The following is a 22,068-nucleotide window of genomic DNA, read 5'->3' on the forward strand; positions in this document are numbered from 1 at the left end:
GAAAACATCGTGAGGAAACCGACATGTCGAAGAATCAAAAGTTCGACGACATGTGTCATCCGCCAACCCGCACTTGGCCAGCGTGGTGTATTATGGCCTGTACCCTCATAGGAGGCCCGTGTTCCAGCAGTGGGAACGTAAGTATATGGGCTGATGATGATGATGATGAATAGAAATTTAAACTGATGGAAAAATAATTGAAAATTAAATATTTCCTTCCTAAATAAATTTAATTGATATATTTATACATACTTCTTAACAGCTTCTCCCAAAGACGCGACATATCCAATCGCGTTTTGTACTGTTTGCGTCACTTCCTGTATCGCTTGAAGCCTTTCTTTTAGTGATTTTTTCTCTTCCTGTTAAAAAATAAATAAATATCGGTACTACAATTAACTGGTAACGAAAAACTACAGAAAAGAACACAACATAATATTTCTACTGTTACAATTATTATTTATTCGTACTATAAATAATTAAAACCTATATTTGTAAAAACGTATAAAAAAGAGCGTGTATGCCGAGTACACGTGTCAGAAGTGAAACTTCTTTGGCAAGATTCAAAGATACCAAAACCATCGACTTACTCCAGGACGTAACGGTATTGCCATGACGCGACCTTGAAATTTTACTCTCAGCGCGCTTAGAGAAGTTTCACTTCAATATTACGTAAAACATATAAAAAAAATTGTATGCGTTTACTAGAGTACACACGTAACTTCTTTATGACCTTAAAAATGTCACGCGTACGGCGTAACGCAAAAATGTTACACTAAATTTTTGTCCAACCCCGATAAAGAAGTTTCACTTCAATAACTATAATAAAGCATTATAAATAAATCACCTTATCGACATCTTCTTCATCGTCCTCTTCAGCCAATAAATCATCATCATCCACCGGTAGTAATAATGGGTTGCCACCTGAAATAATTTTCTTATAATAATTGATTTAATGTATTTAACCAAAAAAATGTTGTGTGGTTTTATGAAAGCACGGTAAAAGTGAAACTGTCCGAACGGTTCCGAACACTGCTTTGTGTAGCGCATGTCGCGAGACGGTCGGCTGCGGAGTAGGTATACCTACTCGGCAGCCGCGATACACGCGACATGCGCTACACAGACCAAAAAGTTTGAGACGATGTAATAAAAGTTTCACTTTAAAAAGCGTTACATTTTTTTTAATTTTGCCGCCTTTTTGGTAGAATAATATTTTCTAAATAACGTAAGTAAGAAAAAGTTAAGACGAATTTCAGATATTGAAAAAGATGAGATCTGGCAGGGATAGATCACCATGTTTTTTTTTGTCTTGGATATATTTGGTCAATTTCATAATAGTATACGGTATTAATTCGAATAAATTAGTTCGAATTTGGTCATTACTACTTTTAGTACTTGTCCTTATATATTTTAAATGTAGAAAGTATATAATGTTTCAGAATTATACCACAACACAAAAACAACATTTATAATTATAAATTAATGTAACACGAACATAAAAATTAATAAAAATTAGTACTTATAAATAAAGTAAAGCATGCACACGAACAACATTAAAACTTACTACTAAATAAAAACGATTTTAAATATTCCCGAGGACTTTTGTAGATGTTTAATTGGGCTATAAATGAAAAACAGAAAATTAAAAGATGCATTACTTGAAATAAAAAAAAATAACTAAGTACTAACACGAAAAAATATCAACCACAGACACAAAAGAAGAATATATAGCTAATTACTTCCTGTATAAGTATAAACAAATTTGGTTTCTATTCTCAATACATTACTACTTTCCTAAACAAGACAAAAATATCAATCCGTACTAACCCGTCAATCTATATATCAGCCAATTCCTTGCGAAAAATAAGAGCAATAGAAATGGCAGCATCCACATTTCATAGTAGTAACAAAAGGTAAGCCACGCTAATAGACCAATGAAGGATAATATTTTTGATTCCCATTCGAAACAGTCTCTGAAAAGAAATAATAATTATTATTTTACAAACAATAAACATAAAACTGTCTGTGATCATTTAAAATTAAAAACAACATTATATTCTAAGCTAATAAAGAACTATATCGTAACAATAATCAATTTATATAATATTTTTTTATTATAGACAAGAACTCAACTCTGTTGTCTATGGGATTATATTTGCTCGAAAATAGCGCCATCCAATATCAAAAAACAAAACAAAACAAATATAATATAATCTAGACCGCCCCGCAATCATGTTTTATGGAGTTCATAAATACTATTTTATTTTCATTTTACATATTGTTACCTCAAATTGTTATATTAATATATTAATTATCTATTTTTACTACGTATATTTATCATTAAAAATACTAATCTACTAGTGGTTAGTTGATAGTGTACATTTAAATCTTCACTAACGAAACTTCTCGTAAATATTAAAAATATCGATTGTAGAACATTTTTGCGTGAGTAGACAACATAAATCTTGTACACCCAAATTGCGATATAAATTTGGATGAACTGATTTATCCGGAGTTCTGTTTTAAAATAATATAACTATCATTATAATGAGTTTATGTGTTTATTGTTATTATTTTTAAACGGGCTCAGATAAAGAAAGTTTCAATTTCGATTGCACAATGTCCTTTTCTATGTTTTATGGCATGAAGATAATATTATTATAGCAATAGTTATAATAACAATGTATTATCAGATTATCTGTGCTATAACTATTTGCCAGTGTCAAGATTTTTAAGCTATTGCATAGCTTCTATCGCGGGCCTTGAGCGCGGGGACCGAATCCAGAAATTGCGTAACGAAAAACCTCACGCTCCCCACGGGGTCGGGCGCGGAGGTGTGGCTTGAAGGCATAGCATGCAATAGCTTTACCGCGGCAGTCCCCGAGTGCCACACGTCTTTTTTTTTCTGATTTTGCCCCCAAATACCGATTTGTTTCCAAAGAGTATAAAATAATGTTCTAGGATTGAATGTGTAATCTTTATGAATGTTAATATGTAGTTTTAAATGGGTGTATTATATTATTATGTGTTAACATAATGGCAGAATATTATTATGTGAACATAATGGTACAATAACTTGCCTTTTATAGATACTTTAGTTGGTAGCGCGTCAATTGTTATCAATAATCGATTTCAATTGATATTCAAGTACCTAGTCAATTTAGAAAATGGGAGTCTATGCATTTTGTATTACATGAATTTATACTAGACCACTTATTTTTTATGAAACCAATTCTTGTAAATAATTTGCTTTTTATCTAAAAATAAAATTGCTATCTAGCGATCGTCATTTAATAATATTTCAAAAACAATTGCACTGAAGTTATAGCAATTTATTTTAATGCTTTAATATTTTGTATTTGTCTTTTACAACAAAAAAAATAACCGCCATTCGGATCCACAGGACGGACTAGGTTTTAAATAAAAAATAATCATCAAAATCGTTTAAAAAAAAACCAGTTAAACTGAGAAACCTCTGCCTTTTTTAAAGTCGGCTGAAAATGATGTCCCACCACACACAACAATCTTATTTAAGTAGGTACCTAGATGTTAGTAGGTGTAAAATACTTAATATAATAAAAAAAAAGACGGGTTGCACTCCGGGAGTGCCGGCAGAAGTGAAAACTTGATTATAAACGTTCAGCATGTTTGATATTTTGGAATGGTATCCGTCTTACGCATGGAATATAAGGGCTAAAAAAAACATCCGTCTTACGCTTTTTCGATCAGGCCACGTGTCCTGACGCGAGTTTAAGATTTTATACCCAACGCCGCTAAGGAAGTTTTCACTTCAATAATATAATAAAAAAACTTACTGTAAAATTTTCCCAACTTCAATGAACCACATGATGATAGCTTTTAACCTCATAACGTTTCGGATGAATACTTGTCTTTTGAATTTCGCCTCTTGGTGCATGTACTTAGGCTCTTTTGGATTTACCGCTCGTATTGCTGCTTTTAACTGAAAAAAAAAAAATGTTTTATAAAATTTTTTTGTTAAAAATAAAAAGTTTAATAAGACAGATGGTGAATAAACAAATATATAGATACTTATTGAAGAATAAAGAGATTTTAACCTTATAGTTAAAAATCAACTGAATCATCGGAATTGATACGATTATAAAGAAATATGTAAAGCATTAGTAAATTTTCTCAAAAACGAAAATTTTTGTCAGATTGTTATTCTAAGTTCTCAGAATAAAAAATAAAACTATCTCATAACTCTTCAAATTTCCATACTATATTGGCTGTAAAACACAGCTAATACTTTAAAACAGTTTCAAATGATCACGTGGAAAAAATGAATATTTTCTATCAATTATTAAAAGAACTCACCGGATTCCATATAACAGACATTTCCAACAAAATTTGCGGGTAGTTGCCTTTCGCCCTAGCTCTCATCTTTTTGTCTTTTAGCGCGAACCATCGTTTCTCCCCATTTCGTATATTTAACAGAGGTATTGCTAATTTCCCCAAAAACTCAACTTTATGATCGTGATCCTCGTCATATACTGTTATCTCTAAAATCGAACTTATGTCTTTGACTGTACTGAAAGGTGCCAGGAGGTTAGTAATTATTAAAAAAAAGAACATTTATTTTGAAATATTTAAGAAACCAAAAACTTATTTCAACATTATTAAATGCATTTTCTTTCAGTAAGTATTACTAAATTTTCTGGCCATTGGAAAGCTACATCCGTAACATTGGCATATCATTTTCATCTTCTTAAAAAGTGACTGAAAGTCAATCTAGTTTGAAATTTACTTGAAATGTAAAAGTACCTTAGTACAAAAATGACTTATTCTTTCGCTTCCGAATCAAAAGTAACAATCACCAAACTTACAAAGTGAATATCTTCATCCAATTAGGCGTCAAAGTCTTATATTCCGTATGCGTTTGTAATCTTGCATTGCCCAATTCTAGTACGCAGAATGGATCAGATTTCCCTCCCAAATCCGCAGCTGCTAAACCTTTAGCCCCATACACTTTGACACATAACCATCCTACACCACTGGATTGTTCGTTTAGGCGGAACCACGCCTAAATAAAAAATTATTAAAATAAAATATTATTAGTGCATTCGGGGAATTCCAGACGTCCGCGTCGGGTAATCCGGAAAATGTGAGTATCGTGAAAAATAAACAGGATTATAATAATTAGACATCGGATTATATGCATTTGCATATTTGCATATGCAAATGCATAAAACTCTCTAATTACGGCGTTAGTGCATATTTTAGCCTTTTTCCCCAATCATGCATATTTCGTTAAGTAGCGGGAGTTTTGATTGGTCAATAATTAACCTTTATTAGCCAATCAGAACGTAAAGTAAACAAACCCTATTTTGGCATGGTAAAATTTAAGTAAATTTTGAGCCATTCAAAATAGGGCTAGATTACCCTTTTGAGGCTAAAAACTTAAAACACGGGTTGAATTCCAAAAAAGGGCTAGATTTAGCCCGGAAAGGTCTAAGGTGGCAAGACTGGCGGGTGACAAACGTCACAAATTTGCGCTCGAAAATTTGGTAAAAATGCTTAATTTTATATTGGCACAAAAACTATACTTACTTAATTTCAAGAAAATTTCACTGTTTTTGTACAATCTTTGATTTAAATATATAAAAATAATAAAGGTTTTTTGATTTTGTATAGTGCATATTTTAGGCATAGCAGTCGTTTTTAGTGCATATTTCGGCCTTTTTTAGTGCATATTTGCATGCATATTTTGGCATTTTGTTAGTGCATATAATCCGATGTCTAATAATAATATTTGTTTAATTAACCACAAGTCACGTATTTATTTAATATTATTGCATATACCCCGTTATTCGGATGCCCGAATGCACCTGAACAAATTAGTTCACGAACATTCACAATCTACGAAGAAGACAAGACTGCCGAACTACAAATATACCTAATACTGTGTCCCCAAAGTCAATTTCTTCCCTTTTATTATAACAAATGGTGTTATGACAAGTAATGGATATAATATTATTAAAACTGTAACTGCTGTGAGCTGTGGACTGTTCGTTTGCGGAGCCACGTGTGAATATTCAGAAAATGGAGTGATTAAATTTCTATTAAAAATCAATTATTGATAACATTAAAACATGTTCTATTATTGAAGTATGCTAAGAGTTCGAAAATTATTAGGACAATATCGTGTTGTGTTATTAGCGTTGTAGTTCAATAAAGTAGGATAAATAATAAGGAATTACCTACCTACATTTTTAGAAGCAATATATTTGCAGTGAAGATCTTATTAAAGAGTGTACACAAATCAACTAAACATTTGATCATGAAATATAAATACAGGGTCTTCATTACTTACATATCTCTTTTCAATATTCAGTATATCTCTAGGATTTTCTCTATAGCTAGCCAGATCCGTAATTGTTTCCGATTGAGTTGTACCACTTATAGTTAGGAGTAAAAATATCTGTCCATTCCCATCTTCTAGATCCTTCCATATGTTGTGGGTTTTTTCTCTTTCTAACTTTGATAGGTCTATTGTGCATCTGAAATGAGAATATTGGAGTAGGTTCATGTAAGAAATAATAGGTAGATAGGTGAATTTTATCTTTGAAACGCCCTTTGGTATATACTTTCGATCAAGCATCAGGACTCAGGTATTTAAGGGTAAATGAATAAGTCTGAAAGGTTCTAATTATACCAAAGATGCTAAAGTTTTTATGTTTGTTATATTCAATCACACAGAAAGCTATTAAAACAATTGAACAAATTATGCAAAGACAAATAAGCCTGCAGTAGATAGGACCGATACATAAAAATTTTAATAGGTACCACGTGAACTCATGGGCTAAAACGGGGAGATAATAGAACTACCACTAGGTCAAGGTTTGATAAGTACCGTATACATTGTATGTATGTCAAACTATTTAAAGATAATGGCACAGTTACGTCAGCAAATAGGTTCGTTTCCGGACATTTGGAAAACAACGATTTTACTGATTTGATGTTATTTTCGTTACCTACTCTAATAAAATACTTAAACTTCTAACTTAGTTGAAAACTTTTCAATTGTTTAAACTAATTACTACTGCCTTTATTTCTTCATTTTATTAAAGTAACTTGAAAGTTTGGAACACAAATTGTTAAATTCATTTAAGTCCGACTTTATAACAAAGTAGGGTTTAAAATTCAAATTTGCCGGTAAATTTCAGACAACTTAAACTAATTTTATAATTTTTAAACAGAAACTAATATATTATCTATATCTAAAACAGCAGATAAATTGGCAAGCCTTTGCGCATTTTGCGAGAATCATACGAAAACGATTTTGTGTTATTTCAATACGCTTTGATGAAGGTATCTACATATTCTTCTTATGTGCGAATTATGAATTTTGGCATCAATGCTTCAACATCATTCCTTCACTAGCAATTGCTCTCTTGAATTTACTTGTATCAAATGAATATGAACTTTATTTACCTTCCCAAAAAGTCGTCTTTCGTCTGTTTATCCTTATCCCACACAGTGACTTCCAGTATTTGTTCCTGATCATCATACAGATGCAGATCAAATTGCTCCAACCACGATGGATGTAAAGATTTCCATACTACCTTGCTCTTATATTTCTCGTTACCTAACCTGTTAACAATGTGTGTAACAGAAATAGAATCAAACGGATGTTCTTTTGTATGATCGATCTTTTTGTGTCGTATGTATTGAAAACTTTATTTGCTGACAGTTAAAAAATACATATGTGTATTTGTAAGGGATAATCCTTGGAACGTCGGAATTGATTTAAGTGGGAAGATAGATGAATATTTTTGGGAAAAGTACCTACTGATGACTTTCTATCTCATATTATGTCGATGTTGCAGGTATCAGATAAGTGAATACTTATATTATAAGACAAGTTTGTTGGTTTGAAGGAGAAATTAAATGTATCAATTCTCATTGGGAAATATTACTGAAACTACTGTACTGATTGTAAAATTTCTTCAAAATTTTTAAAGCTATATTGTCCGGCTAGTTACAAATCTTACCTAAATTTGCAGTAAGGGTCGCTCGATCTCGTGTCCAGATCCATAGGAGGGAGGTTCTTCGCTTCCACTAACACGATCGTCACCACCGAACTCCATATTTGAGCTTTTAGCCGCTTGTTGACGTCACTTAAACGCGTGTTCTTTAGGAGGTACTGCAATTAAGGATTATAAAGGGTATATTATCAGAATATGTGAAAAACGCGAAGAAAGAATCCATTCTAGATTTTTAGGTGGAAAAGTAATCACTCAAATCCATTGACAGATTCATATAATATATCAACCTTAAGATTTATTACGCGTCGAATAAAAGGCATATACCGTCGAATAAAGGCATATATATATAAAGGTATATACATAACGCAATAAATAGAATTGCACATCAATTTTATCGTAACATTAAATGAACTACTTACTGTCTTGTGTAGTAATTTGTTGTAATGTCTCGCTCTAGTTAATACAAAAACATACTCTCAATTACTTAGTTAAGATGTGTAGGGAAAAATGTTAAGGATCTTTCTTTTGGAAATCCTTGATTGTTATTAAAGCTTAGTGTGGGTTGGAAGATTACGAATCTGGATAAATGTAATGAATACGCTTAATATTTGGTTTCTTAAATAAAATGTTAGTAACACAAATACACATAGACATAAAAACACATTGTTTTGATTCAAAGTTACATAGTAGGCATTATATTATACAGTTTCATAGATGAAAAATTAAGCAACTAATACCTTAAGTACTAGAGAACTTATAGCTAAGTAAATAAGAACATAAATGGTAACCACAACCGTGAAATCTATAAAATAATATGATTCAACTATATTATACCCAATATATCTACATAAATGTTAGTACACCACACCAACGAAATACACCATTAGTACAGTATTAGTAGACCCCAAGACAAATAACACAACAAATATTGACCATGTTCTTTATTAAAATGTTTTTTTATGGCAGAGCAAGCAAATGAACCAGAAGGCCATTTAGGGGAGTTAGCATGATTTCCTAAAGCAGTTTTTAGTCCAGTGTGAGAAAATGATGGCGCTAGACAATCTATATAGCTCTTTCATTTTCTCACACTGGAATTAAAACTGCTTTAACACATTATGGTAATTCCCCCTGATGTCAATTCAACATCGCACAACATTGTTGGTGTTACAAGTGGCTTTGCTGGCCTTTTAAGAACCACGTTACCACACCATTTGTTAATAAGGCGTATACACACAACTATACCCTATGAATCCTGTCGCTTCTATTCTTTAACCCTGGAAATCGACTGCCAATCTTCTCTATTATGTCTGAACATGTGTTTATAGCGAACGGAACGTCGACACTCTGTCCAGGGGGGAGACTGCCAGCTCTTGGTCTGATTTCGCTTCTGTGGATTTGTATTTATTTTCAGTAAGTTCTTTGAAGGCTAAGTAAATAAGTATGTGCTCCTAAGCAAATCCTTTTCATAGGTCAATACAATGACGATATCTAATAAAATCGTTAAAAGAAACAAATTGGCTGACGCTATTCAGGGATCACGTATAAGACCATATTTTTACTGTAATATCACATTCAAAGCAAGCAAATATTTGACGATATAGCTATCTACTTCATTAGTAATAATTTTCACTGCAATTATAGACAAAATGTAATCATATTTCCATAAAGCTATGTGACACGTTTTAACAAGTCCTCTATAAGACCATTGTAAAAAAGATGTCGTCAGACGCTATAAGGATCCTTGAGATATTAGATAGGAAAACTTTATGAAGCCATTGACCGTTAATAGTTAATACTTTTACATGAAGATCCCAGAATTAAGATCACCCATGAAGACAAGATTTTCATTTCGATAATCAAAACTAGAAATGCGATAATATTAAAATGTTAGGATTTACAAGAGAATACATTATTTAGTAATAAAATACATATACTTGTAATCTTAGCAAATCGTCGTGCATTTTATTTAACACTTATTTTGGGTAATTTGTTTACATGTGACTTCTTAGCCGTAAATTATAGTATACATAACAGTAGATGCAATAACAACAAACTTACCGTTCATCACTCGAAGATAAACACGAGTAGCACGAATCACTCGAACTGTGGAAACTATAATCATCGTCTATATTCAAGTTTGTCGCTGATCGACATTTTCTGTAGAGCACTCCATGTTTCTCAATAGTTAAAAAGTCTTTACAAATTTCCTTTGGGTCTGCGGTAATACTAGGCTCATCTATTATAACTGAAGGAATGCTATCAGACTTGTGTTCTTTAGAATCTATAGACGATTTATCAATACTATCCCTGTCCATTGAGTCGATCGAACTTTTGTCATCTGATAGATGCGACACGAATCTCGATAGTTTAGATCTTTCTATCTTATTCTGTACTTGGTCTTGTATTTTCTCGTGAAGTCTCATTATTCTGTTCTTGAAACGTTCCATTTTGTGCTCCATTTCCGACATTTTTGTTATTCCAGTTCAACTGTTTGTTTCCAAATAATCACTGGCTTGTGTTTACAGCTTTGCACAGTTTGGGGATAAAATAAATGGAGGCTGTTCGACGTAGCTACCGAATGGGCGCATTTCTAGGAAGAAGAATATGTAGTAGATAATTTAGTGTGCGTTTTCTTAGGATATCGTAGAAGTATATTGTTTTGAAGATATAGTGAGTATCTTTAATTCAAAGAATTTTAATTCAATACAAAGTGTGTAGTTTTAAGTGAGGATATATATTTTATATGATGACGATCGTGCGAAAGTGTTAATTGGTGTGCGTTGTTTAAATGTTGCTGTATGCTAAAACAGATGTTTTCCTTCCTCGTAAACGATGTTTAAGAGCTAAAATATAGTAGTTACTACATAAGTGTTAGATCACGTAAACCGTTTGTTCTATTCAACTTCATGCAACCGTAATAGTTTGCGATAAAACGGTGCAATTCACATCTAGGATAAGAATATTTCTTATATTATTTGTCTTGGCTTTTTTAAAAACAGTTCACTGAAAGTGGATTTCAAGCTTTTATGTATTTCGTTTTGAATATTTTCTTCGTTACAGAACGAAATTGTAGCTTTTTACATTTTATGCAGATACATAACTTAAAATTTAATTTTCATAAAAAAGGCTTTACTATTTTATTTTCCGCGCATTTAATTAATTTAAAGAAAAATCTTTATTGTTAATTATGTTTACGGCTTAAGATATAATCAACATTAAGATAAAATCCAACTTCTCATAACGTTAACTTTTTATTTTTACGATGCTATCGTGAAAAGTTTTTACTGTTATGAAAACTTTACTAAGTGTGTACTCAAAAAAATCATACCTACTTACGTCTACTAAATTGGCAGCAATCCAGGGAATTGTACAATAATATTGTAGCTTCGATAATAGATCCATTTATAAAATAACATTAGATCGGATATAAACGAGATGTGTATTTAATTTATCACAGACCTTGCTAGTTTTCTAATTCAAACGCGAATTTTTTTGTTCGTGTAAACTTTTACAAGTGTAAAAAAAGATTACACATTTGAAACTAGTTGAAAATAGTTAATTGCAATAACGTTTCTTATTGTATTATTCTTTGTTTCATCATTTTCTTCATGTAACATTTTATTAGTAAGTCGATACTTTTGCCATAGCCCATGTATGGTACGTAATAGTTTACATTTAAAAATAATTAATTAGTGGCTAAATAAAAAAATCAATGCTTTTTGTATTTGCCAATTTTAGTACTCAAACCTATGCCATGTATGATAAGAGTGTTGAAGTTAGCTAATGGTGTTAGCCTTTTAAAGTGCATCTAAAACCCTTTTAAGCTACAATCAAGATAAGAGATTGTACACAGCGATATGGTGTGCAAATTACTCAGTTATGGCATGTCCTTGTAATGTTTTTGTTCCTCTTTTACAATGTTTAATTTTTATGTTTTATGCTTTGTCATTTATGTAGTAATCAGTATAGGTAGGTACTAGGTAGTATAACTATAATGATAGTATAATCGTTGCGTTTTTTTATTATTTTGTATATTAGGTGTACCTATTAGTAGTTGGTCCTGATATTTTGTATTTTATAGATAGATTTGAATTAATAAAATTCATTCGTCATCAACAGACATATTCTGATAAAGTATTCTACTTGTACATAAATATAATAAGCGTCTTTCAATTCGAATAAATGTTGCTAAACTGATATTGACGAAATTATTTCTGCCCACATTCGGGATACATTTTGTTACTACTATAATATTATAAAATAGATGAAAATGGAACATGAAGAACGACGATCGTGCGATAACGTATAATCTTATAGTAAAAAAAATATATGCTACACAAATTACAGTAATGAGGGTAACATATTTTTTCCTAGTAAAAATTTTCCTGTCCGTGTCTTGTGTTATAACTTTCTTCAGCCTTAATTTTAATATTTCTTTTGAGAATAAAACTTCTATTCAGCGTATACGAGATTTTCCGCAGCAATATATTATGTTTCAATTCGTCTCCATATTTAGGTACAATCTAGAGCCAATGATATTATAGATTCATCATATCAGGGATACGAAAAATACATTTTGTAGATAAGAAAGCTATCGTAAATTTCCTAAATGGGTAATATTTTACAGACTTCACCCTAGATTCTAGAAAATTGCAGCGAAAAACTTTCGTCTGGATAGTATTAGTGCTGACACTGCTAATGCTTGCGTTTACTTTTAAAACATTGAAAATTCCAATAATTTCAGACTTGAAATAGAGGACTTTGCTATCTTGTGGTTAACGACGTCCGAAAATTCGAGCTATCCTTCTTGCAAAGAAGGAAATTAATCACTTTTGCTGTCATGAAAAGTAAAGGATAGTCTCCCGGCAAATAGAATAGTTACCAACATTATCTCGAAAGACTGACATTGATAAGGGTTCAAATTAACAAGCAAACTTAATGTCCATTAACACCAGTCTGAAATTGATGGACTAATTCAATACGAAAAGACAAAGGAGATAATCTTTACATAATATTAAACTACTGGACCGATTTTGATGAAATTTGGCACAGATAATCTTTAGTCCCTCTGTAAGAACATAGGCTACCTTTTATTGTGAAATATGTACCACGGGCGAAGCCGGGGCGGACCGCTAGTATATTATTAAGCTGAATAGTTTGTTTGTTTGTTTGAACGCGCTAATCTCAGGAACTACTGGTCCGATTTGAAAAATTCTTTCGGTGTTAGATAGCCCATTTATCGAGGAAGGCTATAGGTTATATATTATCAAGCTGATACCAACAGGAGCGGAGCAATGCGAGTGAAACCGCAGCTAGTAATAAGATAAAAATAGGAGATGTGAAAGCTTTATTCAATTTAGTAAAGTGTATATAGCAATGTCAATAAAAATAATCTCAAATATCTGTGAACCGAATAGAATTACAGATTACATTGATCAGTGTGGACGACGGTAGTGTACATAAGGTAAATAAGTTAGATAACAATACAAATGGAGTCGTTATTTACTGTCCAATAATATTTGTTATTACTTTTCCTTACATCATTATTACTCGTGACGTCATATACCTACGTAGCTTATGTGACGGCAAATTTATGACTCATAAATCAGAAAAAAACCCATTTAGGACGGTTTTACATGATTGTTTATGAAGTTCGTTAGTTTATATAGCACTAATAGAAATTGAAATTCGATGTTTGTCTTCTTTAAGCCAAATATTGGCTCATTCATATACAATATTAATTATAAATTCAATAATCACAATGCTTCTTTGTTGGTCACGTTTTCACTTGATGGGTAGTTGAGTAAAATCAACAAATATAATATAAATTTGTCTCGTGACAAATTTCAAATTCTAATAATCAGAAACACTAACAAAGTTTATGCTTATGGTGTAAATGTTTTATTTCCTTCGCACGTTAAGAAATATATTTCTTTTCATTTATATTATTTTCTACAAAATCAAGTGCAGGATTACGCGATATAACAATTTAAATAGTTAATAGTTAATCTCAAAATTATAACCAATTTATTAGCTTTTAATCCCCAGACCCAATGTTAACAAAATAATTATCCGGACTACGATTTTATCGTGATAAATTTGTAAAAGCAAACGTAAAAATGGTTAAGCTTATAAGGAGCTTAACTCAGATACCGAGCTCAGGAAATGTCCCGTTTTGGTGAATATATTCTTACTGGCGTGAAAGCAATTTAGAGTAGCCCATAGTATTTAATCAAAACGAATGGTTATGTATCAAAAGGATCCCTTTTAGGTACTTTTGGCAAGAATGATAAATGATATGGATGATGAAACTTTTGGGTAATTGAGATGTATGATCTACATATTATTTTGATCTGGGAAACGGGTTTTTATGTACTAGCTTAATATAATTATGTACGGGTAGTTAACATAATTTTACTAGACCTTTGACGTGCCTAGTCGTGCCGAGTAATTCCACAGACGCTCATACAATAATATTTTTCTCTGAACAATTATATATACACTGTATTTGCATACATAAAGTTTGCACTTGATCCAAAAAAAATAAAATTCAATGTCGGAACTGAACGCGCTCGTAACGAATATTACTTAAAATTACATAATGGTATCAACTTATTGACACACTGCATTTGTACGCATTAATAAATTATGGCCGTTGAGTCTAATCTCAGGAGAATATATGGACATATTAATGCACAGTCAATTAATTCCAAATGTCCCACATTCAAGTACAATGCCTGTCCCAACGGTCTAACTAGCTTAATTGGCGGTTTTGCTTTTACGTTCTCTTTATTCATTAAAAAATTTAATGAATTATTTAACAGCGAGAATATAAATGTGGTCGTTAGTTGTGAAATTTTCGTTCTTAATATCTATTTGTTCATCTTTTTTATTACCATATACAATAAATAAATAACTGGTTAGTCCTATCTCTAAACCATAAACACCGCAATTATACGATGGTGGTCTAGACGTAATTCATGTGCAGAATTTTATCGAATTAAGGTAAAAACCTTAATATCGAGAAATACAGCTACACATATAGGGATTTTGTATTATTCGGAAATTTCCATACAATACTGAGCTTTATGCAAAAGCGGGGATGATTAAAGCTATAATTTTCGTCTCTCTCACGCGAAAGAGGCATTTCAGGTGAATTTGAATTTTCAGCAGTATTTATAAATTGTTTCTCCTCTCTTATGACTGAGGTACCTTCCACCAGAAATGAAATTCTTTTCGGATTTGCAATGAGTGCATTTATCACAACTTACGTTCTCTGTAGCGACTTTTAAATTGTTTTTATATTATACCTATTGTATTTTTCGCTTTTTAGTGGTGTATGTTGGTATCTTCTAATTTAAGAAACTTCCTTCTATGTATCTTTGTATTATGAGTAGGTACCGGTTCGAGTTGATTACCCTCACCGCTCGTTCAAACTTTTGACAGAAATAGTATATTATAATCTTATATATAAAATTCTCGTGTCACAATGTTAGTCTGCATACTCCTCCGAAACGGGTGGACCGATTCTCATGAAATTTTCTGTGCATATCGGGTAAGTCTGAGAATCGGCCAACATCTATTTTTCATATGTACCACGGGCGAAGCCGGGGCGGGCCGCTAGTAATATCTTATATATAAAATTCTCGTGTCACAATGTTAGTCTGCATACTCCTCCGAAACGGGTGGACCGATTCTCATGAAATTTTCTGTGCATATCGGGTAAGTCTGAGAATCGGCCAACATCTATTTTTCATATGTACCACGGGCGAAGCCGGGGCGGACCGCTAGTATATATATAAAATTCTCGTGTCACAATGTTAGTCTGCATACTCCTCCGAAACGGGTGGACCGATTCTCATGAAATTTTCTGTGCATATCGGGTAAGTCTGAGAATCGGCCAACATCTATTTTTCATATGTACCACGGGCGAAGCCGGGGCGGACCGCTAGTAATAATATAATAGTCAAAGATATGATAATGTATTTTCATTATTATAATTTAATCGACAGTTTTGTCCTTTTAGCTTTCTATTACAATATATTTCAATCTTCAAGGCACGTCTATTGTCTAACTCTACACTGAGCAAAGAACTAATTTATAAGGTATGACTGTGGGTATGACAAAGGAACTGCTGACATAAAGGAGGCGCCATATTGGAAAATTTTCTAGCTGTCTGGAAATGTGATATATGTATTAGAAATTTAAAGATGAAAGAAGAGTGTTTCTGGAATCTTGTGTTTTCTTTGTTTTATTTAGGTATATGAAACCTAATATGGAGAAATTATTGTTTTCAAACACTAGAATGATCTAAAATATTGGCGTTTTAAGTTATGTTATTATATAGATATAGGTAGGTATGGACTTTAAGAATAGAAATGAATATTACGTACATAATTGTGCTTGCGGTCAGCCGCACGGCTACCCGCAATGCGGCTACCCGCATAGTGCGTATACGCTCTAACTTTATACGTAGCTACAAAAGCTACAATAATTACAAATTGAAGTAATTTAGAAATTTAAGCGATATGATCGTATAGTTTGCAATATAAATAGTTATTTCTATTTTTACCTAGAAATTTTTGTAAGTGCAATAATTATTCACGATATCAATCCTATCTTACTTTCTTCGAGCGTAATAGGATATCTGTTTCTATTGATATACATTATAGAACATACTGTATTATTTATAAATATTTATACCTATGAACCAGTTTAATTGCATTAACGTGATTTTCCATAAACAATTTGCCGATAATAATGTTAATATGGCATTCACGGGCGGTCACATTAGCACTGTTACGAATGATTAGCTATTAATTAAATTGATTGTATCATATACTCACGTGGTACCTTATTCTTGTGTATTTATAGGAACTTGTTTGTAAACATAAGAGTGTTATCGTATTTGTTTCAATTAATGTACAATTTGTTATTGTTTGATTAATCCGTCGTTATATTAACTATGTGACGTAAAAAACAGACGAAAAAATCTTTATAGACCGGGAGATACTGACACAAAATTTCGAGTCATTTGTAACAGGATGGCGGTTCTACAGGGGTCTTAGTACGCAATGACAAAAAGAAAAACGATGGCGTGAACGCTGGTACCGGCGGCTTAGTCGCGTGGGCGTTAGTCGAACTCGTCGGAAAATAGCGAAAGTCAAACGATTTGTAACAGTATGGCACTTATTTTTCCTGTAAGTTTGAGGATCAACAAATATAAATACAAAATTTCAAAGATCTATGTGTTGGAAATCTTCACTTATACACCACTAGTTTTTAATCAGTACAAAAAATTTTACAGGGTGTTAAGTATCTTTAACCAATCATACTTGTGTAAGAAATAATTAAAAACACTAACAAACAGAAATGTCCCAAAATTGTCCACATAAATATGTAAAAATTGTTAAACCTATAATTTAATCAATGACCCACACTAGGTATTGTGTTGTAATTTTCTAGCGTACGATTTCGAGTAGGTCCGCCGCACAGATCCATTGATAAATTCCGGCAAACTCGCGTCGCTCGCCATTCCTCACCCCGCCACCCCCTTTCCCTCTGCGGCCTGCGCCCGCGTCGCACCCCAACGGCCCCCCGCCCCAACGCGACAAACAGTGCCAAATTGTTAGCGGAAGTGAAAACTTGCTTTTTTTCGTCGCGTTTGTTTACGTTCTTCCCGGTACGATGTCATATCAATTCACATCACGGGATTATGTACTTATGCTTCGTGCGTTCTTTTTGAGTGGAGAAAATGCGAGTGCAGCAGTACGTATGTACAGATAAGAAGTACCCGAGTCCCGAACGCTCGATCGCCAAATGTACGAACTGTGGTAAATGCTTACCAGCAGGCGTTGTCACAAAATGTTTTCGTGTAATGTACTAGCGTATTTTGAAGAGGATCCTCAACGTAGTACGAATGTCGAATAACGCTGCGGTTCATGAATTTCTCACAGCGGAGTTTGGAAGTCAGTGGATCGGTCGAGGCGGGCCTGCAGCTTGGGCTCCTCGCTCACCTGATCTCACACCCTTGGACTTCTTTTTGTGGAGTGAAATTAAGTGAAGAAAAGTGAGCCGGTTAGTGTCGAACAATTAAAACAGCGCATATTGGATGAAGTGAAAAGACAAAAAAAACGTACTTCTCTCGTTAAAAAACAATTTAATAAAACGTTCACGTCTGTGTATTGACAATGGTGGTGGACATTTTGAAGGACAATTGAAGTACTTGTAAGGTTAGTTAAGATTATTGTAAATACCAGCTGATTCTAACTTCTTAAATACGCCAAAATCGTTTTTTCTTTCATTACAAATTAGGTATTGTAAAAACAGCTGATTCTAACTTCTTAAATACGCCAAAATCGTTTTTTCTTTCAATACAGAATAGCTTATTTTGTTTTGATATTGTTTGTTTTGTAATTACATACCTACGTACCTATTTAATTTATTGTAAAAAGTAATTATGCCGGTCCTAAGCCTGGATGAAGTACCTATGAAGGGGAGATTTGAATTTAGGAATTAAACTAAATAAAGTTAGTAACTACCTACATGTCTTGTTTCATTTTATTGTCCAAGGTTAGGTAATACTATCAACGAATAAGTCAATGAACTCTGCAATGTGTCTATGATTTTAGTGAGACTTTCTTAAATAAACAAATGGTTATATCTTTGCTATTTATCGATATTATGTAATTCTTACATCATATATATGATAATAATGTATTCGCTAATATGTCCTTAAAGTTTTTGTACTGATTAAAAACTAGTGGTGTATAAATTAATAATAAATTAAGTTTTCAAGTATGACAGCACTTTTTCCCCCTACTAGAAGTATGGCAAATATAATAATGGTCACATTTTATCAAATACTCTCCAAAAATCCAAATGCAATACTGGTACAAAAAGTTTGGCGAAATAAAAATTTTTTGCAGATTTTCGGCGGTATGGCGACCATTTGGAATCGTCCGAAAAGTATGGCATGGCGATTTTCGTAAATGGCTGCACGACGATAGTTACCTGTGCAAAAGTTAGCCTGGTACAAATGGTTGAATGATTGTTTTATTTAAATCAACACATTCGCATCGGTATGGCGGGCTGTAAGTCACACCGGAAAAGTATGGCATGACACTACCGCCTACTACTTTTTTATGGGCTATCGGTAAATTCTAAAATTTTTGTGTTACAAATCGTTTGACTTTCGCTATTTTTCCGACGAGTTCGACAAACGCCCACGCGACTAAGCCACCGGTACCAGCGTTCACACCATCATTTTTCTTTTTGTCATTGCGTACTAAGACCCCTGTAGAACCGCCATCCTTGTTACAAATGACTCGAAATTTTGTGTCAGTATCTCCCGGTCTATTAGAGATATACCTAGGTAGTAGGTACCTAGTTACTAGGTATTTATTTTTAACAAATATTTTAACATTTATCATATTAGTAATAACTCCTAATTGAAACTATTTTACACTAGCTTTCCGCCCGCGGCTTCGCCCGCGTTTTCAAAGAAAATCCCGTTCCCGTAGGATTTCCGGGATAAAACCTAACCTATGTCCTTTCTCGGGTATCAAAATATCTCTATACCAAATTTCATGCAAATTGGTTAAGTAGTTAAGGCGTGATTGAGTAACAGACAGACAGACAGAGTTACTTTCGCATTTATAATATTAGTAATTTAGTATGGATATTATTCTCTATATATTATTCTATCTATAAAGTATATAAACACCTTAGATTAACACGTAAGGCCCAAATAAAAAAAATCTTTTCGCCCGCAGCTTCACCCGTCACTTTGTCAAAGGAAAAATATTTCCCGTTCCCGTGGGATTTTCGGGATAAAAACTATCCAGATGTGTTAATCCAAATTAACCTCTATGTGTGTGCCAAACTTCTAAAAAATCAGCAGTTTTAGCATGATTACATAATAATATAATAATTATGTTGATCCAGCTTTAGGTACCCTCTGGGGCTCTGTCTGTGCCCAATTTCATGAAAATCGTTATCAGCAGTTTTTGCGTGAAGGAGTAACAAACAAAGAAACAAACATACCAACTTTCGCATTTTTTATATTAAGTAGTAGGATTTTGGGTTGTCAGTTACGGATAATTACATCGGAAGACTAGACATAAATGCGAGCTAAGTTTTTGTCTATATTTAGATTATTGCAAACATAACAATAAAATTGACTGTTTTTTATTTGTTTTTACGATTGTTCGTGACCTACAAAAGAGATTTTAGAGTTCAGCATGAGTGTAGATCTATTTTTAGCGCACCTAATAGGTATTTTACCTATAAGAATAACAATATTTAATGGATTTATTAAATCCACTTTAAACATCTTCCATTATTTCTTTGGCAAATACAAAAATGTCACTTTTTTAACAATTTAAAAATACCTACCTACCTACATGAGAATATTATTTTAGAAACATAAATGCGAAAACACATTTTATAGGCTGAATTAGGTAATTGGCATTGGATGTAAAAGCTATTATCAATTAGGACCATTATTTAAAAAACATCGAATAAAGATTACAAAATTGTAAAGAAAATGTGAAAACTGTTTTAATAGTTTTGTTTTGTTTCTTCATTTAATTACGATATTTACGAAAGCATCTCAAAGTTTTCAGTGAAAGCTACCGTAATGGTAATTACAAGGAACAAAAGATGAGCCTTAATAGCTTATTTTCGTGAATTTTAAGGACCTCCTTGGAACGCTTCTTATCTTACGACAAAAGGAAATAGGAAGGTAGGTAGGTACCTAAGTAAGCGCTTTCGTTTTTGGGGACGCGTCGGCGCGTCGGTATTATTTATATATGAAATGTGACATCTGACAACAAAATATTCCTAAATATCAAACATTGAAGAACTTTCAGTTTTGCAATTGTTACGTTTAATAATTAGGTGGTTAAAATATTTGAGTGCCAGTAAATTCAAATAACCCGCCCTGCATACAGGATATTTAAGACTAAAGGTAAGTAAACGTTATTATTTTGCTTCTTCCTTCGTAACAAGCATTATTTCCTCCTTCAATACAATAACTTGACTCTTTAGTAGGAACACTTCACATTATGGACTATTCTGCCCACCAGAGACTAAAGAGCAGTAACAGCCCTTTTGTGATTTTTCGTTTTATTAGTGATTCTGAAAGCGGGTTTCTTAAGCTTTCTATTGAATTAACTTACCTATTTCTAAGACTATAAGAATGGTTTTTATTTAACAGTTTTCACTTACTGCAAACGAAAAAAATTAACAATTTGGCGTGATTTCCCAACTAAAATACAGTATAAATTATACTGCAGATTAAATTTTAAGGTTTCATAACTAAAATGCAGTAAGCAATATAATTTTACAGTTCTTTAGATAGTTTTATATTTCTGGAAAAAAATTAAAAAAAAAAATTAATACGCAGTAAAATTTACCGCCATACAAGCTATTTTTACTGCAAATTAAGAAAATACAATTTATTGTCACGAACTCCCAACTAAAATGCAGTAAAATCAAAGCTTGTCGCATTTTAGTTGTGAATACTTAACATTCTTTTATCATTATAAACTGACTAACACGCAGTAAAATACAGCATTACTGCAGATTAGTTTGGATAGCATAATGACACAGATATGATTATTCCTAGCTAAAGTGCAGTTAATGTTTTAAATACTGCAACTGTGAACTAGCTATTTTTTTTACTGCACTAGTAAATTGAACACTTTTTTCTTAAAAAACTAACTAAAATGCAGTATTTTTTTGACCTTACTGCATGTTAGTTGGGTTTCTTGACAAAATAACTGATCCAAACGCAGTAATAGGGCTTTTTGCTGCATTTTACTAAGTTTAAAATGGTATTTTTTACAAAAAAGGCTATGCAGTAATAGGCACCAAAAAGAATAAATGGCCATAATAAATTCAGTTATTAAGATATATTTTTTTTTATTGCTTTAACGTGTGAACCTATGCCTTTACAACCTTTCTGCATTCAAATTTTTTTGCTTATCATTCTGTTGATTTTTTAAAATCAATTCTTAACTTTAAATGCGTTTTACTCGAAATCGTGATTTTGCTGTTACTG

At 32.5% G+C, this 22,068-nt stretch overlaps 1 protein-coding gene across 4 annotated transcripts in view; it reads right to left on the reverse strand.

Moving 5' to 3' along the window:
* Positions 1-22,068, reverse strand: part of LOC149898587 (multiple C2 and transmembrane domain-containing protein-like) — a 42,273-nt gene that overhangs the window by 1,836 nt on the left and 18,369 nt on the right. For 2 of the 4 annotated variants that reach the window (XM_090114996.1, XM_090114995.1), the window contains exons 6-14: positions 8,010-8,161; positions 7,450-7,608; positions 6,329-6,515; positions 4,842-5,038; positions 4,333-4,546; positions 3,813-3,958; positions 1,825-1,970; positions 845-921; positions 253-359 (exon numbers count right to left, since the gene is read on the reverse strand). In XM_090114996.1, the coding sequence (XP_089971122.1) occupies positions 253-359; positions 845-921; positions 1,825-1,970; positions 3,813-3,958; positions 4,333-4,546; positions 4,842-5,038; positions 6,329-6,515; positions 7,450-7,608; positions 8,010-8,161 (1,385 nt within the window). Of the gene's footprint in view, positions 1-252; positions 360-844; positions 922-1,561; positions 1,619-1,824; positions 1,971-3,812; positions 3,959-4,332; positions 4,547-4,841; positions 5,039-6,328; positions 6,516-7,449; positions 7,609-8,009; positions 8,162-9,245; positions 9,391-10,061; positions 10,713-22,068 lie in introns of those variants that run through there. The other 2 variants (XM_090114997.1, XM_090114998.1) reach the window with 2 other exon arrangements.

The sequence above is a fragment of the Colias eurytheme genome, chromosome 22 (assembly GCF_061535395.1).
Source record: "Colias eurytheme isolate Ceu_HAF_F1 chromosome 22, ilColEury1 Martin Lab GWU primary, whole genome shotgun sequence".
Classification (NCBI taxonomy): domain Eukaryota; kingdom Metazoa; phylum Arthropoda; class Insecta; order Lepidoptera; family Pieridae; genus Colias; species Colias eurytheme.